This window comes from Hyperolius riggenbachi, chromosome 6, assembly GCF_040937935.1.
Source record: "Hyperolius riggenbachi isolate aHypRig1 chromosome 6, aHypRig1.pri, whole genome shotgun sequence".
NCBI lineage: Eukaryota > Metazoa > Chordata > Amphibia > Anura > Hyperoliidae > Hyperolius > Hyperolius riggenbachi.
Window position 1 is genome coordinate 4,176,212 of NC_090651.1, and position 12,975 is coordinate 4,189,186.

At 54.6% G+C, this 12,975-nt stretch overlaps 1 protein-coding gene across 2 annotated transcripts in view; it reads left to right on the plus strand.

Moving 5' to 3' along the window:
- Positions 1 to 11,314, plus strand: part of EXOSC10 (exosome component 10) — a 57,910-nt gene extending 46,596 nt beyond the window's left edge. For both annotated transcript variants that reach the window (XM_068238765.1, XM_068238766.1), the window contains exons 19-25: positions 3,914 to 3,988; positions 5,964 to 6,057; positions 6,506 to 6,579; positions 6,673 to 6,844; positions 6,978 to 7,039; positions 9,100 to 9,176; positions 11,204 to 11,314. In XM_068238765.1, coding sequence (XP_068094866.1) covers positions 3,914 to 3,988; positions 5,964 to 6,057; positions 6,506 to 6,579; positions 6,673 to 6,844; positions 6,978 to 7,039; positions 9,100 to 9,176; positions 11,204 to 11,234 — 585 coding nt within the window. In that variant the 3' untranslated portion in view covers positions 11,235 to 11,314. The remainder of the gene's footprint in view (positions 1 to 3,913; positions 3,989 to 5,963; positions 6,058 to 6,505; positions 6,580 to 6,672; positions 6,845 to 6,977; positions 7,040 to 9,099; positions 9,177 to 11,203) is intronic.
- The last annotated feature ends 1,661 nt before the right edge of the window (positions 11,315 to 12,975 follow it).

Genomic DNA, 12,975 nt, shown 5'->3' on the forward strand with positions numbered 1-12,975 from the left:
TGACGCTGAATTCTACTTCTACCGGATATACCGGATACATGAGTGGCTTCTACATGCAGCGCTCCAGGCCTTAAAGGCCTGTGTACACGAGGCGATCCAGCGGCTCGATTAGCCGCCGGATCGCCTCTTCTGCATCCCCGCGCGTACCCGTTCGCTGCGCGTGTGCCGGATTCGATCCCCCGCCCGGCGCCGCTTATCTTCCGCTCGATTCCCTGCCATTGTCCCCTCGTGGGGAACGAGCAGGGAATCGGCGGTGGCGAGATCCGTCCTGTTGGATCTTATCAATCGAGCCGCATTAGCGGCTCGATTGATAAGTAACATCGCTTTGTGTAGACGGGGCTTAAAGGCTAACTAGAGAGTTGGCGAACTACCAGATATGTGTGAATGCGCCAACCGGCCACATCTTCTGACACATAGTTTAGTCTTGGAAGGAAATATGGCATGTGGCCTATCTGGCGTGAGAGAGGCATGATGACTTTAAGCTTGGTTTCTATGTGTAAGAAATAGCTGCCACCTGTTGCTAATGTCAGGTAACATTACGACGTATGTTCAGTGAGTGCCGCGCCGGGCTCTGATCCCTCCCGAGTGCCGCGCCGGGCTCTGATCCCTCCCGAGTGCCGCGCCGGGCTCTGATCCCTCCCGAGTGCCGGGCCTGGCTCTGATCCCTCCCGAGTGCCGGGCCGGGCTCTGATCCCTCCCGAGTGCCGGGCCGGGCTCTGATCCCTCCCGAGTGCCGGGCCGGGCTCTGATCCCTCCCGAGTGCCGGGCCGGGCTCTGATCCCTCCCGAGTGCCGGGCCGGGCTCTGATCCCTCCCGAGTGCCGGGCCGGGCTCTGATCCCTCCCGAGTGCCGGGCCGGGCTCTGATCCCTCCCGAGTGCCGGGCCGGGCTCTGATCCCTCCCGAGTGCCGGGCCGGGCTCTGATCCCTCCCGAGTGCCGGGCCGGGCTCTGATCCCTCCCGAGTGCCGGGCCGGGCTCTGATCCCTCCCGAGTGCCGGGCCGGGCTCTGATCCCTCCCGAGTGCCGGGCCGGGCTCTGATCCCTCCCGAGTGCCGGGCCGGGCTCTGATCCCTCCCGAGTGCCGGGCCGGGCTCTGATCCCTCCCGAGTGCCGGGCCGGGCTCTGATCCCTCCCGAGTGCCGGGCCGGGCTCTGATCCCTCCCGAGTGCCGGGCCGGGCTCTGATCCCTCCCGAGTGCCGGGCCGGGCTCTGATCCCTCCCGAGTGCCGGGCCGGGCTCTGATCCCTCCCGAGTGCCGGGCCGGGCTCTGATCCCTCCCGAGTGCCGGGCCGGGCTCTGATCCCTCCCGAGTGCCGGGCCGGGCTCTGATCCCTCCCGAGTGCCGGGCCGGGCTCTGATCCCTCCCGAGTGCCGGGCCGGGCTCTGATCCCTCCCGAGTGCCGGGCCGGGCTCTGATCCCTCCCGAGTGCCGGGCCGGGCTCTGATCCCTCCCGAGTGCCGGGCCGGGCTCTGATCCCTCCCGAGTGCCGGGCCTGGCTCTGATCCCTCCCGAGTGCCGGGCCTGGCTCTGATCCCTCCCGAGTGCCGGGCCTGGCTCTGATCCCTCCCGAGTGCCGGGCCTGGCTCTGATCCCTCCCGAGTGCCGGGCCTGGCTCTGATCCCTCCCGAGTGCCGGGCCTGGCTCTGATCCCTCCCGAGTGCCGGGCCTGGCTCTGATCCCTCCCGAGTGCCGGGCCTGGCTCTGATCCCTCCCGAGTGCCGGGCCTGGCTCTGATCCCTCCCGAGTGCCGGGCCTGGCTCTGATCCCTCCCGAGTGCCGGGCCTGGCTCTGATCCCTCCCGAGTGCCGGGCCTGGCTCTGATCCCTCCCGAGTGCCGGGCCTGGCTCTGATCCCTCCCGAGTGCCGGGCCTGGCTCTGATCCCTCCCGAGTGCCGGGCCTGGCTCTGATCCCTCCCGAGTGCCGGGCCTGGCTCTGATCCCTCCCGAGTGCCGGGCCTGGCTCTGATCCCTCCCGAGTGCCGGGCCTGGCTCTGATCCCTCCCGAGTGCCGGGCCTGGCTCTGATCCCTCCCGAGTGCCGGGCCTGGCTCTGATCCCTCCCGAGTGCCGGGCCTGGCTCTGATCCCTCCCGAGTGCCGGGCCTGGCTCTGATCCCTCCCGAGTGCCGGGCCTGGCTCTGATCCCTCCCGAGTGCCGGGCCTGGCTCTGATCCCTCCCGAGTGCCGGGCCTGGCTCTGATCCCTCCCGAGTGCCGGGCCTGGCTCTGATCCCTCCCGAGTGCCGGGCCTGGCTCTGATCCCTCCCGAGTGCCGGGCCTGGCTCTGATCCCTCCCGAGTGCCGGGCCTGGCTCTGATCCCTCCCGAGTGCCGGGCCTGGCTCTGATCCCTCCCGAGTGCCGGGCCTGGCTCTGATCCCTCCCGAGTGCCGGGCCTGGCTCTGATCCCTCCCGAGTGCCGGGCCTGGCTCTGATCCCTCCCGAGTGCCGGGCCTGGCTCTGATCCCTCCCGAGTGCCGGGCCTGGCTCTGATCCCTCCCGAGTGCCGGGCCTGGCTCTGATCCCTCCCGAGTGCCGGGCCTGGCTCTGATCCCTCCCGAGTGCCGGGCCTGGCTCTGATCCCTCCCGAGTGCCGGGCCTGGCTCTGATCCCTCCCGAGTGCCGGGCCTGGCTCTGATCCCTCCCGAGTGCCGGGCCTGGCTCTGATCCCTCCCGAGTGCCGGGCCTGGCTCTGATCCCTCCCGAGTGCCGGGCCTGGCTCTGATCCCTCCCGAGTGCCGGGCCTGGCTCTGATCCCTCCCGAGTGCCGGGCCTGGCTCTGATCCCTCCCGAGTGCCGGGCCTGGCTCTGATCCCTCCCGAGTGCCGGGCCTGGCTCTGATCCCTCCCGAGTGCCGGGCCTGGCTCTGATCCCTCCCGAGTGCCGGGCCTGGCTCTGATCCCTCCCGAGTGCCGGGCCTGGCTCTGATCCCTCCCGAGTGCCGGGCCTGGCTCTGATCCCTCCCGAGTGCCGGGCCTGGCTCTGATCCCTCCCGAGTGCCGGGCCTGGCTCTGATCCCTCCCGAGTGCCGGGCCTGGCTCTGATCCCTCCCGAGGGCCGGGCCTGGCTCTGATCCCTCCCGAGGGCCGGGCCTGGCTCTGATCCCTCCCGAGGGCCGGGCCTGGCTCTGATCCCTCCCGAGGGCCGGGCCTGGCTCTGATCCCTCCCGAGTGCCGGGCCTGGCTCTGATCCCTCCCGAGGGCCGGGCCTGGCTCTGATCCCTCCCGAGTGCCGGGCCTGGCTCTGATCCCTCCCGAGTGCCGGGCCTGGCTCTGATCCCTCCCGAGGGCCGGGCCTGGCTCTGATCCCTCCCGAGGGCCGGGCCTGGCTCTGATCCCTCCCGAGGGCCGGGCCTGGCTCTGATCCCTCCCGAGGGCCGGGCCTGGCTCTGATCCCTCCCGAGGGCCGGGCTCTGATCCCTCCCGAGGGCCGGGCTCTGATCCCTCCCGAGGGCCGGGCTCTGATCCCTCCCGAGGGCCGGGCTCTGATCCCTCCCGAGGGCCGGGCTCTGATCCCTCCCGAGGGCCGGGCTCTGATCCCTCCCGAGGGCCGGGCTCTGATCCCTCCCGAGGGCCGGGCTCTGATCCCTCCCGAGGGCCGGGCTCTGATCCCTCCCGAGGGCCGGGCTCTGATCCCTCCCGAGGGCCGGGCTCTGATCCCTCCCGAGGGCCGGGCTGGGCTCTGATCCCTCCCGAGGGCCGGGCTGGGCTCTGATCCCTCCCGAGGGCCGGGCCGGGCTCCCGCTGTAGCACAGGGCTGAGTTTGGACCCCTCTAGTGGCTGAGAGATAACAGAATGTAGCTGTGATATGAGCTCGGAGGGCGCACCACGTCTCAAGCTACCAGAGATTTCATGCGACATTCTGCCAATATCTGCTTGTCTGAGGCCCATTTCAGTCTTTTTTTCTTCTCTTTGCAGTTCCTGCCGACTGACGTCCGCGGTGCTCACGCCTCACAGCACGCGAAGCTGGACCCCAGCACCAAAATGTTTGAGGTGAGTCTAATTCACTTTACTGTCCAGAGAAAAAATTTCCTCACAAGCTGTAAAAGTCCAAATGGAATTGTGAAATGAGTGAGTTTAACCGCAGAAGGAAAACCGCTCACCATTGTAGGACGGCCATGTTTTCCGCTGAAGGATGTAACACTGTTTAAAGTAGACCAGTCACAGAACATTTTTATTGCATTTTTCTCCTGGCGGACTCGAAGCACCAGAGCTGCAGCCACTAGGGGGTGCTCTATAGGCAGTAGCAGTGTGAGGCCAGAGCTGCAGCCACTAGGGGGCGCTCTATAGGCAGTAGCAGTGTTAGGCCAGAGCTGCAGCCAATAGGGGGCACTCTATAGGCAGTAGCCGTGTTAGGCCAGAGCTGCAGCCACTAGGGGGCGCTCTATAGGCAGTAGCAGTGTTAGGCCAGAGCTGCAGCCACTAGGGGGCGCTCTATAGGCAGTAGTAGTGTTAGGCCAGAGCTGCAGCCACTAGGGGGCGCTCTATAGGCAGTAGCAGTTTAGGCCAGAGCTGCAGCCACTAGGGGGCGCTCTATAGGCAGTAGCAGTGTTAGGCCAGAGCTGCAGCCACTAGAAGGTGCTCTATAGGCAGTAGCAGTGTTAGGCTAGAGCTGCAGCCACTAGGGGGCACTCTATAGGCAGTAGCAGTGTTAGGCCAGAGCTGCAGCCACTAGGGGTGCTCTATAGGCAGTAGCAGGGTTAAGGGTTAGGCCAGAGCTGCAGCCACTAGGGAGCGCTCTATAGGCAGTAGCAGTGTTAGGCTAGAGCTGCAGCCACTAGGGGGCGCTCTATAGGCAGTAGCAGTTTAGGCCAGAGCTGCAGCCACTAGGGGGCGCTCTATAGGCAGTAGCAGTGTTAGGCCAGAGCTGCAGCCACTAGAAGGTGCTCTATAGGCAGTAGCAGTGTTAGGCTAGAGCTGCAGCCACTAGGGGGCTCTCTATAGGCAGTAGCAGTGTTAGGCCAGAGCTGCAGCCACTAGGGGTGCTCTATAGGCAGTAGCAGGGTTAAGGGTTAGGCCAGAGCTGCAGCCACTAGGGAGCGCTCTATAGGCAGTAGCAGTGTCATGGAGTTTTGCCCGAGGTCTCCTTACTGAATAGGTGGTGGCTTACTGAACAGGAAGAGCAGAGATCCAAACCCTGGTCACCTGTGTCAGACGCGGAGCTCTTAACCAGTACTCTATCCAGCTACTATCTGTGGGAGAGTGCAAAGGTTAGATACTTACCTCAATGGATGATCCTCTCCGACCCACCACTGCTCGTTAGGATCCTCCTCTTTTTCGTGGCTGCGCTCTCATCCATGTACAATCACGGCTGTACTGCGCATGCCCACTCACAGGCCAGCGCAGTAGCACAGAGCCGCACGGTGCCTGTGCTCGTACACAGATGGGAGCGCGGCCGTGAGAACATATTCGGCACGCTCTTGTTGAGTATGGTCAGAGGGTGCCGACGCTGGATCGGTGGGATGGATGAGGAGTCTTTCCTCTACTGAGGTGGCTATCCATCTTTTTTGTTTAGTTTTTTCCCTCACAGGTACACTTTGTGTGGTGAACTGCTGGTTTGCCGGAACTTTCGCTTGTTGAAGCAGTGGCTTGTGTTCCCAGCCGTACTGATGTCAGCGGGATGCTGGGAAACAGGTCAGACACTAGTCATGTGGCTCCCAGTCACATGATCACAGCGGCATACTTCCTGCCTCCCTCTCTTGCCTGGCTGCGGGTTTTGTAAGAGGGTGTTATAGGCAGGTTCAGCATCCCACACACTTTATACACAGTTTTGTGCTTTTATCCATTTTTTCCTGTGTTTGCTTTTGGCTTTAGATAACCTTGTGCATTACCATAGCCATAAAATGGTCTGATCCTTCGAGGAAATTTTTTTTTTCTCAAAGTTGGTCTGCAATGGTTGTAAGATATGCTGTATCTACTGCTATGCTCATTTGCCATAATGTCTCCGCTGTTGGATTGTGTCTCGTAGATCAGTAACCGCTGGAAACTGGTCAGCATCGCACAACAGGAGCGGGACGCAAAGGCCAAGGCGGAAGCCAAAAAGAAGAGGCAGGCGGAGAAAGGTGACAGAGTCAGAATGAGGGGGGAGTGGTTCTGACTGAGAATGATGACTGCATCAGAATGAGGCGGAGTGGTTCTGACGGAGAAAGGCGACAGCGTCACAATGAGGGGGGAGGGGTTCTGGCTGAGCAAGGTGACTGCGTCAGAATGAGGGGGAGGGGTTCTGGCTGAGAAAGGTCACTGCGTCAGAATGGGGTGGAGGGGTTCTTACTGAGAAAGAGGACTGTCAGACTGGAGGGAAGGGGTTTTGACTGAGAAAGGTGACTGCTTCAGAATAAGGGGGGGGGGGGATTTCTGATTGAGAAGGGTGACTGCGGCAGAATGGAGGGGTTCTGACTGGGAAAGGTGACTGCGTCAGTATGAGTGGGAGGGGTTCTAACTTGCTTCAGGGGAGGTAACTATTCATGATTCATTTCGAGTATCCTTCATCCTATGTCTGCTCTGTTACAGCCGCCAGGGAAAAAGCCAAAAAGGATTTTAAGAAGAAAGCAGCCAGTCAGATTTCTGTGCGACAGCAGGTGGCAGTAAGTGAGGCTACATTACAGCTACACTCATGTTTGTTACTTTTGTTGTTTACTAATCGATTGATCTGCCACCAATCTTCAACCCCCCCACAGGAGGAGGAAGCCAGCCGGAAGCGGGAGAGGGTGCCCAGCGAGCCAGGGGAGCAGACAAAAAAGACCAACCAGAAGAGGGTGAAACATGCGGCAGAGGTGAAGGCAGAACCGGATGAGGATGCAGCATTCACGCCTTTCGACTACAGCAAAACAGATTTCAAGGTGTTTGCAGGTAGGTGACGCGGTCTGTCTTCGTCAGATGTATATGGGCGTGTCTTCTTGGTGTGTGGGCGTGTCTTTTCAGAGCAGCTGATTCCGCTGGCCTGAGCTCTGCTAATTCCTGGAATATTCTATTCTCCACGCAGGCTGCAGCAAGGTGAAGGGACGCCCCGAGTTTGACCCCAATAAACCAGCACAACAAGGAAAAGTAAGTACCAGAAGGGGAGGTACTTCCTGAAGACGCGCCCCCTAATTATGGAGGTGGTCCTGCTTATCTATAAGGCCTGGAACAAGCAGGCAACCAGTGGTGGTCTAACCTAATCTCAATTAGGGATTGTCAATGAGATGCAAATCATTCTGAGTTCATGCTAATTTTATGCTAATGTATGCAGCTCGCAAATGGACCCATAAAATTAGCATGAAAGCAAACCTGAAGTGAAAATATTTATGAGATAATTGAGTGTAGATGTAGTACTAACGGTATATAGAACATTCATGACCTAGAACAGAGTTTTTGTTTTAGTTGAAAGGATTTCCGAGGCGAAGTTAAAAATCTATTTTTTACTCCTCTGGTGCTTCTTCCAGCCACGAGCCGCAGCTCCGGTGGTCCTCAGTGTCCCTGCTGGCCCCCCGCAATGATGGCGACCCAGCGTGCAGGTGCAGAAGAGCCGACCCCACTGGCGGGTCGCCATCATTGTGGGGACATCGAGGACCACTGGAGCCGCTGCTGGGGGCTGGAAGAAGCACCAGGGGAGTAAAAAATAGATTTTTTTAGTCCTTTTAACTTGTTGCCAACCGCTCCATGCCAATTGGTGGGAAGTCCTGGGGGCGGAGACTGCAGGGGATCACACGTGCCGCTGTGCGCATCCCTGCGTCATCAGTCTTCCAGTGGCGATCACTACTAGGAGACTGTTAGACGGCGAAACCGTCATCTAGTTCCATGGTACAGCCCTGCGATCTACAGCAGCGCTGTACTGGGGACAGCCATGTCACTCGGCTATCCCCTGGGGAGGCACGGCTGTCCACCTGGGAGGTTTACAAGCGATCGCTGTCATAGGTTGGCGGGGGAGAGTGGGTTAAATAAATAGTACATTTTATTTAAAAAAAATATATATATATATATACATAAATAAACAAACATGCTGGCAGCAATCAAAGCCCCCAACAGACATCTCTGGTGGGCAAAAAAAGGAGGGGGGGGGGGGGGGGTGGAGAATCACTTGTGTGCTATGTTGTGCGGCCCTGCAGCAAGCCCGTAAAGCTGCAGTGGCCTGAATTGTAAAAAATAGCCTGGTTACTAGGGGGGGTGTAAGCCTACGGCCCTTAAGTGGTTAAAGGACATCTGAGGTGAAAATAAACTGATTACAAAAACAATTGTATCTATTCTCCTCCTCCTAAAAAGGACTTTTTTTTTTTTTTTTTTTGCTATCCCAGTGTTTTTTTTTTTTTTTTTTATATTTAAATCTAGTTTTTAAGTTTTACTGTTTTGTTGTCTCTGCTCAATGACACCTTCATTGCAGTATGCCAGAGCTCAAATCTATGCATTTTTTTTACCATTTTTATCTCTCTTCTGCTCCAGGAAGCCATTTACTGACAGGAAAGTATTTTATGGCTGTTATTACTTATCAGTGAGGTTTATTCTATAGTCTGACCCGGACAAAAACTGTCACTTGCGTAACTCTTTCAGCCAGAGAAAGAAAAAAAGGAACACAGCCTAGTTATTTGTGTGCCTGGCACTGTACATACACATGTCTACCTCATCATGTCACCACCTCAGATGTCCTTTTACGGGCTGAATTCTAAACAGCAGCCATGACAGTCCGAAAATCTGTTCATTCAGCTGCAAAACACAGAAGTGCTGAAAAGTCCATTGTTTCCTCAGCCAGATAGACATTTTTTTTGCCTTCTATTTACTTTTCAAGACAGGACGAAAGGAAAATACCCACTGCCGACTCTTTTCGCCTGTTGGATCGGGATCCGATTTCTCGGGTGACATTGCTGGGCTAACAGTGACAGAGGCGGGGTCAGCTCTGTAGCCGATGATGCGCTCTGTTGCTATGTGGGGGGCGGAGCGACGATGGACTGGCGTAGATTCAAATCTGTCTAGCGTGTATGGGAAGCTTTAGTTGTAGATAATTGGGGGGGGGGGGGGGGGGTCGGAGAGAGTTCGTTTCCTTTCAAAATGTGCTGCTATTATTTTCTAGAGAGGCATGATAGAATGTGTGTTGTGCAGCCCTCTTTCTGATATGTGAAGTCCTTCCTCCACAGCAGAAGAATCCCTCAGGCAGGAAAGCACATCAGGGGGGCAGCAAGAGTATGTCCTTTATGGGAGGCAAATCAGACAGGTGAGTATCTGCTGCTACCCTGTGTGCTGAACCAGCCAATCTCAGCCTGGGAAACCTGTGCAGCCTGCACCCCCACCCCCAGTGTAATGTACACTCCTGCCCCCAGTGCAGCTTGCACCTCTGCCCCCAGTGTAATGTACACTCCTGCCCCCAGTGCAGCTTGCACCTCTGCCCCCAGTGTAATATATACTCCTGCCCCCAGTGCAGCTTGCACCTCTGCCCCCAGTGTAATATATACTCCTGCCCCCAGTGCGGCCTGCAACCCCGCCCCCAGTGTAATGTATACTCCTGCCCCAAGTGCAGCCTGCACCTCTGCCCCCAGTGTAATATATACTCCTGCCCCCAGTGCAGCCTGTAACCCCGCCCCCAGTGTAATGTATACTCCTGCCCCAAGTGCAGCCTGCACCTCTGCCCCAAGTGCAGCCTGCACCTCTGCCCCAAGTGCAGACGTGCAGACTGCACCTCTGCCCCAAGTGCAGACTGCACCTCTGCCCCAAGTGCAGACTGCACCTCTGCCCCAAGTGCAGACTGCACCTCTGCCCCAAGTGCAGACTGCACCTCTGCCCCAAGTGCAGACTGCACCTCTGCCCCAAGTGCAGACTGCACCTCTGCCCCAAGTGCAGACTGCACCTCTGCCCCAAGTGCAGACTGCACCTCTGTCCCCAGTGTAATGTATACTCCTGCCCCCAGTGCAGCCTGCAACCCCGCCCCCAATGTATACTCCTGCCCCCAGTGCAGCCTGCAACCCCGCCCCCAGTGTAATGTATACTCCTGCCCCCAGTGCAGCCTGCACCTCTGCCCCCAGTGTAATGTATATACCCCTGCCCCGGTGCAATATTAACCCCTGCCCCGCTGTAATGTATATACCCCTGCCCCGGTGCAATATTAACCCCTGCCCCCGCTGTAATGTATATACCCCTGCCCCGGTGCAATATTAACCCCTGCCCCCGCTGTAATGTATATACCCCTGCCCCGGTGCAATATTAACCCCTGCCCCCGCTGTAATGTATATACCCCTGCCCCGGTGCAATATTAACCCCTGCCCCCGCTGTAATGTATATACCCCTGCCCCGGTGCAATATTAACCCCTGCCCCCGCTGTAATGTATATACCCCTGCCCCGGTGCAATATTAACCCCTGCCCCCGCTGTAATGTATATACCCCTGCCCCGGTGCAATATTAACCCCTGCCCCCGCTGTAATGTATATACCCCTGCCCCGGTGCAATATTAACCCCTGCCCCCGCTGTAATGTATATACCCCTGCCCCGGTGCAATATTAACCCCTGCCCCCGCTGTAATGTATATACCCCTGCCCCGGTGCAATATTAACCCCTGCCCCCGCTGTAATGTATATACCCCTGCCCCGGTGCAATATTAACCCCTGCCCCCGCTGTAATGTATATACCCCTGCCCCGGTGCAATATTAACCCCTGCCCCCGCTGTAATGTATATACCCCTGCCCCGGTGCAATATTAACCCCTGCCCCGCTGTAATGTATATACCCCTGCCCCGGTGCAATATATATATATATATATATATATATATATATATATAATATATATATATATATATATATATATATATTTATTTTTATATATATATATATATATATATATTTTTATATATATATATATATATATTTTTATATATTTTTATATATATATATATATATATATATATATATATATATATATATATATATATATATATATATATATATATATATATATATATATATATATATATATATATATATATATATATATATATATATATATATATATTTTTATATATTTTTATATATATATATATATATATATATATATATATATATATATATATATTATATATATATATATATATATATATATATATATTTTTATATATATATATATATATATTACACCCCTGCCCCCAGTGTGATATATATACCCCTGCCCACCTGGTCTTAGCTGCCATTTCTCCCGTTACAGATATTTGAGAAAGATGCAAAACATGATATAATGGCTGCTTCTTTATTTTTTAGGGGTTTCAGGCACAGTTGGCCGAAGAGATGAGCATCAGACGCCATCTATGGACGTGCAGAACTTGTTCCTTCCTTTTTGTTTTACTTTTATTAAAGAACTTTAATACCGTTCCTCCTGTGTGGATCCTGATCTCTGTTTTTATGTCACATCTTTCTTAAAGGACAACTGAAGGAAGAGGGATATGGAGGCTGACCTATTAACCACTTCACCCCACAGGCTACCCTTTACCGTTACCGCCAAGAGCCATATTCACCGGTCAGCGCTCCTCCCATTCAGTTGCCCATAACTTTACCACACCTAAATGATCTATCTCTTAGGTTTCTTTCGCCAGAAAAATACATTTCTCCTATTCCATCCACGATAGTTTTACAATAAACAAAGCTACTATAGATAAAACCCACATTTTATTTGCCCATTTGTCCTGGCTAGTAGTATTTATTGCGCAGCACTGGACAATAAATACATACAATGGTACAAAAGATGACGGACGTAACAAGTTTATACCACATAGGACAAGGCAAATGGTACAAGATACACGATCATGTAGAATACACTAGGGAAGGGAGAGGGTACAAGATACATGATCATGTGATTTGGGCTGGTTAGGTAGGTCCAGTAATACAAGCATGAGGCTGTCATAGAAAAGGAGCACACCATCATGTAGAATACACAAGGGAAGGGAGAGGGTACAAGATACATGATCATGTGATTTGGGGCTGTTAGGTAGGCCCAGTAATACAAGTACGAGGCTGTCATAGGAAAGGAGCACATAATCATGTAGAATACACTAGGGAAGGAAGAGGGTACAAGATACATGATCATGTGATTTGGGCTGGTTAGGTAGGCCCAGTAATACAAGTACGAGGCAGTCATAGGAAAGGAGCACACAATCATGTAGGATACACTAGGGAAGGGAGAGGGTACAAGATACATGTTCATGTGATTTGGGCTGGTTGGGTAGGCCCAGTAATACAAGTATGAGGCTGTCATAGGAAAGGAGCACACCATCATGTAGAATACACAAGGGAAGGGAGAGGGTACAAGATACATGATCATGTGATTTGGGGCTGGTTAGGTAGGTCCAGTAATACAAGTACGAGGCGGTCATAGGAAAGGAGCACACCATCATGTAGAATACACTAGGGAAGGGGGAGGGTACAAGATTCATGTGATTTGGGGCTGGTTAGGTAGGTCCAGTAATACAAGTACGAGGCTGTCATAGGAAAGGAGCACACAATCATGTAGAATACACTAGGGAAGGGGGAGGGTACAAGATTCATGTGATTTGGGGCTGGTTAGGTAGGTCCAGTAATACAAGTATGAGGCTGTCATAGGAAAGGAGCACACCATCATGTAGAATACACTAGGGAAGGGAGAGGGTACAAGATACATGATCATGTGATTTGGGCTGGTTAGGTAGGCCCAGTAATACAAGTACGAGGCTATCATAGGACAGGAGCACACCATCATGTAGAATACACAAGGGAAGGGAGAGGGTACAAGATACATGATCATGTGATTTGGGCTGGTTAGGTAGGTCCAGTAATACAAGTACGAGGCGGTCATAGGAAAGGAGCACACAATCATGTAGAATACACTAGGGAAGGGGGAGGGTACAAGATTCATGTGATTTGGGGCTGGTTAGGTAGGTCCAGTAATACAAGTATGAGGCTGTCATAGGAAAGGAGCACACCATCATGTAGAATACACTAGGGAAGGGGGAGGGTACAAGATACATGATCATGTGATTTGGGCTGGTTAGGTAGGCCCA